An 8,276-nucleotide genomic window follows, 5' to 3' on the forward strand; every position below is an offset into this window, starting at 1 on the left:
AAAGATTGTGTTACACATGAAATGTAAAAATAGTGCATCAACTAATGAATTGAAGTTGGCAAGAAAAAAAATAACATCAAATATCTGGAGTTCAAAGAAAATGTAAAAATCTTTTTTTTTTATTTACCATCCCATTCCAGCTCTCTCTGATAAGATGTTGTACATAAGAGGTTTGTCTGGTTTCAGCAAAAGAAGAATTTCTGTCAGTGAATGTCAGTATATGACACTTATACCGGTTCTCGCGGCCTCCTTTCTAATTTATCAAAAAGGGTGTAAAATCCTTTAATTGGCATATTTGAAATTAATTCTGAACATTTTACACAAATCAGGTCCACATGAATGGACATATATATGGGCTGTGTGCAAATGCATATCTCCTACTTCCCACTTCAAAGGGGAAATAAAGAGAATTTAGGATTTTTTCTTTCAAGGCTTTTTACTGTAAAGCATTTCATTAAAGGAAAATGCTTTAAGCCCAATTTCTATCAGTGTCAATGTTGATACTCAGGCAGTGGAAGCATAAAATTATTCAGGGCTTTTCTCATCTTGTGCGCTGAAGAAAATCCACCGTGGCATGGCTTCAGAAAAGAAAATCCAACTTGTTTTAGTGGCTTAATCACAACTCATACATTAACTCTGCAGAGAGGCTACAAATGCATCTGAGCAAAAACGGTTCTGTAAAAAGGAATGATCAAAAATTCCTCTTGAACATTGTGCAGGTCTGATCCAGAGCTACTGAATGTGTTTGCTTGAAGTCACTGCTTCTAAAGGGGGTTTCAACTAGCTACTGCATTAACTCCAAGGGGTTCACTTACTTTTTCCTCCGGCACTGTGAATGATTAACAGGCACGTTCAGACAAAACACAAGAACATTTTATTGTTTGCGATCAGCTTAAGTGCTTGTGTTTGTCCATTATTGTGACTTAGTAGAGGATAAGATTACAGAAAACAATCAGATGGGTATTTTAATGTTCCTCATGGACCTCCTGCAGATCGGAACAAAATTATTCATATCTATGGAAATGACTGTGAGAAAACCATTATTTTAACCCTTAACAAGCAATATTGCCATTGGACGAATGTGGAAACCACCTTCCTCTGGCTTCATATATTTCATACATTTAAAAAAAAAAACAACATTAAGGGTTCCACCACTGATTTTCATCGTTAGTGTTTCTTAATTCTGATTAGACACAATATACTGTAAGTGTTGCACAGTTCAAATTCCTTATTGCATTAAAAGATGGTGGATCCTTGAACTAGGCAAAGATCTTGGAGATGAAGTCTTTGAAACGTTTAGCATACTGCTCAGGATGAACTGTTGAGATTTCAGCCTGCAAAAGACACAGAGAAGCAAAAGCAATTAAAAAAGGCTCATGCTAAGCAACCCCTTTAAATGACACTGATCCCTTACCCCCTGTTTGACAGCCCTGGCAGCATGAGCAGCTTTCTTCTTTGTGTCATACTGTGTCAATACATCAGTCAGACCCATAAAATACACTTCCCTCCGAGGTGCACCTGCAAGAGTGGGATTCATGGCATTCTTCATCAGCACCGATGATGTTTCAGTGTGTTGCAGCTCAAAGCTATTTTAAACCCCCAGGGTAAAGTCAGCGTTCAGGACTCACCTACAGCGCTCTGAATGGCGTAAACATCCACGTAAGGGTCGAATTCCCCGGGACCCATAGGTTTGAAGGAGTTCATGTAGCCTGCAATCCCTCTAGGGGAGTTATAGCACGGAGCAACAACCAGGCCATCCTCATCCTCCTCGTCCTCCTCACAGGATGACTCCACATCCTCCTCATCCCGCTCAGCACGTTCGACATCATGGATCCCCAGGAGAAGGCTGTAGTCCATGATCCTCAAACACACTAGGAACTACAGGGACACACTAGTACACACAGCAGTGGTGCATTTCAGAACTCAGCACACGAGGAGCAGCGCGGCCTCACCTCAACGTCTCTGTTGAGCTTCTCCATCATCTTCTCCTTCTCTTCTTCGCTCACATAAACTTTTTGCATGTTATTCCTGAAGTCTGCGTCCTTATAAGTTGGCAATTCTTTGACCTAGAAACACAGAGTGAAGATTCAATCAATGAAATAAATAAAAAAATAAAAATAACAATAATAATCATCATATACAGTATGAATATATATATATATATATATATATACATATATATATATATATATATATATATATATATCTATATATATATATATATATATATATATATATATATATATATATATATATATATATATATATATGTATATATATATATATATATTATATTATATTGTTAGTAATTATATTACAATTATATTTTCAGTGACACAGGAATTCAATCATTCTTGTATAATACAACAATATTCCTAGTTTGCTTTTGTTTTTTGTTTTTCCAAATCAACAGAGGTGAAAATATTAAAGTTTCCCACAGTTCCCCTTTTATTCAAACTTCGTTCATTCGTTGAACCAGATCATTTTTATCTAGGTCAGTGCTGCTCCGGGCCAAACAGACCGCTTTTGATGTTACTTCAACAGCCTGTTTCTAAATGATGCGTCTCTGAAAGTGTTTCTGAAAATCTCATCTTAAATTCACATAACAGGTATGAATAGGGAAAAAAAACACACTTTCACAGTCCCTCGGTAGGGGGATTTAAAGAGCAAAATTCCTGGTCTGCAGGCAGAGACACAGCCTGTCAAAGTGGGAAGAACAGCATGAATACCAAGTGTGTCCACACCTGATGTGGTGCAGCTACCGCCAATAAAACCTGAAGCTTTTCTTTTTGCAGCCACAAAGAGCAAGATCAAACAGTCACGGAAAATGACCTTCTGTCATCTACCATTAAGCACTTTTCTTTGACCTCAGTGGAAAATGTCCTGAGGCCTTAGAAAGTACGCAAAACTTATAAAGAAACTTTCAGATAATTTCACCCCAATCAAACAAACAAAAATTACTATTTTACCAAATTCAAAGAATTATGGATTATTTTGGATTTTCTTCATTATCTAATAGGAACTGATATTATTTCATATAAAACTGAGAGAAAAATGGTTTGTTTTTTTTTCATCTTCATGATTGTTTAGCTGATATGGATCAAGATCATTAATTTATAGTATACATTTAACTGTGACACAGACTTAGTTCAAAAAGTTTTGTGTATGAAGTAACTAATCCAACGAAATGAGTGACGAAAGCAGATTCATTAGTCATCCTGAGAAAACAGCCATGAAATATCTTCTGTGGCATTTGGTGCTTCACTTCGATTTTTTAATGAAAGTCTTGTTTTAGAGGGATGGCATTTATCATTTTAAACTAAATGAATCTGTCAGCGTGAGCATGACCTATTGCTGTCGGCCTGTCTCTCACTATCTAATCATGCCAACAACTGCAGACCTGAAAGCATTTTAGTGTCATCGGAAATATGAAATGTGACTTTTAGATTGGTAAGATATGGTCGTTTTATTTCTATTTTTAACCTACAGCCAACATACACACAAACACAGTAAACAGAAAAATGCCTGATCGTGTCTCATGCTGCATTGTTACTGAAAACACGGCCAACTGCAGTCCTTCGGTAAACAGCCTGAAAGCAGCACAACTGTGTGACTGCAAAGAGTGGTGCACAGATAGAGCCTGACATATAACTAGTATCTTAATCTGAACTCACCTTCTCTTTAAAACTTGCCTCGCGAGACAGCACGGACCCCTGGGGAAAGTGAAGACAGTCACTGTTGCAGCTGAAACCATGTACAGAAGTAGTTTGGACTAATCCTAATCAATCAGAGGCCCCCAGGGATCAATGCCATACATGATTCATAGATATCCATCATTAAAACAGTCTGTTTGCTGTAAAGGGGGTTTTGGGATACGTTTTAATTTGATTCTAATTAGATTTACAAGTATTAATGATCTTTAATGCAGATTATGTGAGTATATAGCGACTTAAATCTTCCTCAATATTCTGTTTTATTTTCATAAATGCCTGTAGACTGTAATATTACCTGTACTGAGGGGGAGTATAATGACACATTTACAACTCGTGAGTTACCTTCAGGTTGTATTTCCTGTGTATGTGCAGTCTGTGGCTGTACATGTTCCTCATCACTAACAGGTAGGTGTCCTCACTCTCCACAGTCACTCTATACATGGCCAGAAACTGAGGGAGCAGCGTGCTGCCGTGGCAGGTGACGATATGCTGGAAGAGAACAGAAGAAAAGTCTTCACATAGGCATGAGATGGTGCACAAACGCTTATCTAAACCCAAAAGGTAAAAACCAGTATTCAGGGTTGAATTTAACAACCAGTCTTTAGGGTTGAAATCAATGGAGTGTAAGACGTTGCAGTTCCACAACTGACCACAAGGGGATCGCGATAACAGTGAGTCGATATCCCCTCAGAAAATATATTTATATGAAGATGCCCTTTTGTGGGGTCGTGGGGTGGGGGGTGGGGGGTGGGGTGCTACTAGGGGTTTTACATTTAGGTTTCTATGACATGAAGACACACAAACATCTGTTTCATCTAACACACACTGTTCACTGTTCAGTGGCTGGACACTGTTACACTGATCAACATCACATTTGTGAAACAGCTACATGAACTTATTTTTCCTGTCGACACAAGCATAAAAAATCACACACAGATAAAAAAGAACTGGCTCCAAGAACAATTTTTCTTTTTACCTTTCTGGGCCATGTAATTGTGCTTTGTTTCACAAACATGAAGCATCACTTTGACATACTCGCATCTCACTTCTTTTTCTTTTTTTTTAAATATATTTTTATCCCTGATTTTTTCCCATTTTTACCCCCCAGTGTTCCTTCCTACTGTAAGTGACAGTCCTGAGCATTGCTCCCTCTACCAACCCCAGGAGGGCCCTGCACTGAGCTCAGGTCTCCTCCTTACCTGAGGAGTGAGCAGGCCGCTTCTTTTCACCAGACAGGGTGGGGTTTCTCTGGCCGGGCGTAGCGCGTGGAAGGATCACGTTATTCCGGCCAGATCCTCCCCACCCCATCTGGCGCCCCGGTTGGCCAGAGGGGGCATGTATAGCCCAGGACTGCTGCATGTTTTTGTGAGGGTACCTCACATTAGCTACCCAAGGGAACACGGGGAGAACATACAAACTCCACACAGAAAGGCCGTTTCTCCAACCCCACCCAGGGTGTGGGCGCTGAAGTCATGGAGGAACTAACACGCACTTCAGCGCCCACAGCGTCCCCCGGCGGGAATCGAACCCAGGACCTCACATCTCACTTTTTAGGGCCATGTCACATGCTTTGTCTAAGTTTTATATTTGTATGTCATTTCAGTCTGTTTTGTCATCAGTTTAAACTTCAGACAAGCAGAACATCTTGATGGCTGGCCACAGAATTACTCTACTACTATGGACAGTACAGCAGTGCTCCTTGAACTTAGAAGAAGAAAAACATGTCCAACAATAACTTTTCTTCAAATACATTTTTGACAGTCGTGTTTCCTTAGGAATTTTTGAAATTTTAACATTTATCTTTCAGCTTAGATATGCCACATGTGTGTTTGTCATGGCAGTAAAATTCCAACCCATTCCCAAAGTCTCATCTCACCTGGTGATACTCGGACAGGACGTTGTGCATTTCTTCCACCTCTTCACTGGAAATCTCTTTAACTACCAAGGTGTGGTCGTATGATGTCAGCAGTAATCCTGCGCTGTTCCCCTCCTCTTCCTTGAGTGGCGAGCTGCGGGCCAGAGTAGCCTGTGTGAGGGGAGGTACAACATCAAGAGCACCATCAATATGTGACGACACAACATTCAACTGGCCAGTTTACAAGTGCTACACACACAAAAAAAATTATATTTTGGGGAAATGTGCATTGATGCATACTTTCTTTGAACACAATTCTTGCATTACTCTTCGGCAATGCTCAGTGCTCAATGCTCATATAACATGCTTCCCATGATTGTGCGCTAAGCAAATAAGTAGTCTGTGCACCACCTGGCACATGCAAATACCACAGAGACACATGCAAATGCAGAAGGATGCAGACCAATACAAATTGACTGGTTTCTACCAAAGGGGAAGGCTTAAAGCCGCCTTTGTTTTTGAGTGTTTCACTTTATACCTGGTAATCTTGATCCTCAATGCCAAAGCGCTCTCGCAGGTTCCTGAACACTTGAGGACAGTATTCTTTGAATTTGAACTGTCCAGGAAGATTCTCTCTGAGGAAGAAAAAAAAATTATCAAAATAATAAAACTCTCATTATGTTCTTTGCACAGTTCCTCCCAGACTGTTCAGTATTGTGACTTTTAGCTGAACTATTTGTTAAATTGCTTTCATGTAAGTTAAAAACAGCTCAAAGTCAGAGCTAAACCAAAGCAATGGCACCTCCGTCTGAGAAAACATATTTTTTTTGTTCTTCCCACCTCTCTTGATGAAGTGACCTGGATTCCTGAATGGATTAGAGGATTATTGAAAGCCACTCAGTTTTACTCAAGTCTTTGTAGAAACTGAACCTTGTGTACAACTTTTAAAAGTTATACTTCTGTAACAAACTGTCAGTCATCTGCTAAAAGCCCTCACATTTACAGATTCATGTCTCAGTTTAGCTTTATTCTGCCTCATTTCACTCAGTAAATAGACCGTACACTTGTAAAAGTAATTTATTTGCTTTTTTTTTTGTTTGTTCTTCTCCCAAGTTCTATGCTTAATCCATTTTCCAGGGAACATTTTACCACAGATCTAATTCTAACACCATCATTTTAAGAATATGAAAGGAAAAGTCCTGGTTAAAGGGTCTACTCCTGCACAGACAAATGAGAGCCACACAAATCTGTGCAGCTGACAGAAAGCAGGATGAAGGTTCCCACAAAGAGGCAGATGGAGCAGAGCACAGTACTTGTTGAAGAGGTGGTTGATGACTTTGATCTTGGTGCTGGCTTTGAAGTCGTCTGGGAGCAGCATGACAGGTACAGGCACCTGGCCCAGGTCATTAATCTGCGCATGATCGATGGAAGGAGGGGGAGAAAAAGTTAGGGCTAATTTCATACTCAAGCCCGCATAAACACTCATATTAAACACATTGTGCAGCAGCCCACAGACACAGCCATACCGAATGAGTGACTCCCCACATCAGCACGCTCAGCGCGGGGTCACTGGCTCGGAACACCTCCACTTTCTGCTGCACGAAATGCTTCTTCTTGGTCTTCCTTTTGGGCTTCAGCGCTCCCAGGGGGACGGAGCTGGCACTTGGAGAGGCCATCACGACTTTCGCAGGTGTCCGTGCCTCAGCAGTCTGTGAGCAGGCTGGTCGTTATCTGCGGCGTCCTGTGTGTAAAGCCTGAATTATGGTTCCGCGTTAAATCGACGCAGAGCCTACGCCGTAGGGTACGGCGTAGCCTACTGCGTAGGGTACGCGGCGACGCGCACCGTTGGCTCTGCGTTGGTGTAACGCGGAACCATAAATCAGTGCATGTGATGCCTGTGCAGCAGCAGCTGCGCAGCAGCGCTCCAGGTTGTCGTTGCGCGTCTATCAAGTCCAACAACTGAACCAAACAGGCAGAGGTGTCAAAAGTATTCACATTCATTACTCAGGTAGAAGTATAGATACTAGAGTTTAAAAATACTCCTGTAGAAGTTGAAGTATCAACTTAAGTTTTTTACTCAAGTAAAAGTATAAAAGTACTGGTTTCAAAACTACTTAAAGTATAAAAGTAAAAGTAATGTAAGGGGGAAAAAAGCCATTGAAAATGAATGCATCTTGTTATAATGCAAATATATTAAAGAACCATATATGTGTACTATTGAGCATTAACATGTGTTTCAGAGAGCAGGAGATATGATGACTAGTTGCCTATAAGTATTGTAATGGTGCAAAAAAGTCAAACTTCAGAGGCATGTTATCATTTATCCTAACCTTTATTGGAATGTACATCCAAGTTTAGTTGCAGGAATCTGAGGGCAACGGATGTAAGAACAAAACTGGACAAGAATATCTGTGCCACAACCACAACCAAATTCACTCTATCCGGATGGAACAATTTAACTGGATAGTTTTTTTTAAAGGCAGAAATGAAATAGAGTAACGAGGCTGTTTTTAAAATGTAAGGAGTAAAAAGTACAGATAATTGTGTGAAAATGTAAGGAGTAAAAGTAAAAAGTCGTCTGAAAAATAATTACTCCAGTGAAGTATAACCAAAATTTCTACTTAAGTAAGGTAACGAGGTATTTGTACTTCGTTACTTGACACCTCTGCAAAACGGATGCAGTGCTTCAAATGACGACAGTCTGAGTG

General features: G+C 40.2%; 1 protein-coding gene across 1 annotated transcript; it reads right to left on the reverse strand.

Annotated features, from left to right (window-relative positions):
* Positions 1 to 1,222: 1,222 nt before the first annotated feature.
* LOC133449434 (phosphatidylinositol 5-phosphate 4-kinase type-2 gamma-like) lies at positions 1,223 to 7,358 on the reverse strand. Its single transcript, XM_061728586.1, has 10 exons — positions 7,095 to 7,358; positions 6,882 to 6,979; positions 6,107 to 6,203; positions 5,590 to 5,739; positions 4,056 to 4,202; positions 3,675 to 3,713; positions 1,953 to 2,066; positions 1,629 to 1,878; positions 1,415 to 1,518; positions 1,223 to 1,334 (listed from the first exon to the last, which is right to left on the reverse strand). Exons 1-10 carry the CDS (start codon positions 7,242 to 7,244, stop codon positions 1,260 to 1,262), a joined length of 1,224 nt encoding a protein of 407 aa, XP_061584570.1. The 5' UTR covers positions 7,245 to 7,358; the 3' UTR covers positions 1,223 to 1,259.
* Positions 7,359 to 8,276: the final 918 nt, after the last annotated feature.

This window comes from Cololabis saira, chromosome 8 (genome assembly GCF_033807715.1).
Source record: "Cololabis saira isolate AMF1-May2022 chromosome 8, fColSai1.1, whole genome shotgun sequence".
NCBI lineage: Eukaryota > Metazoa > Chordata > Actinopteri > Beloniformes > Belonidae > Cololabis > Cololabis saira.

What these genes read in the sequence shown, in the direction of transcription:
- LOC133449434 (XM_061728586.1), bottom strand. Translation starts at nt 7,244, where the DNA reads ATGGCCTCTCCAAGTGCCAGCTCCGTCCCCCTGGGAGCGCTGAAGCCC. An exon ending in TCCTGTCCGAGTATCACCAG is followed by an intron (nt 4,203 to 5,589) that starts GTGAGATGAGAC and finishes GTTCTCTTCCAG; the next exon opens with CATATCGTCACCTGCCACGG. An exon ending in AGGCAAGTTTTAAAGAGAAG is followed by an intron (nt 2,067 to 3,674) that starts GTGAGTTCAGAT and finishes CTGTGTTTCTAG; the next exon opens with GTCAAAGAATTGCCAACTTA.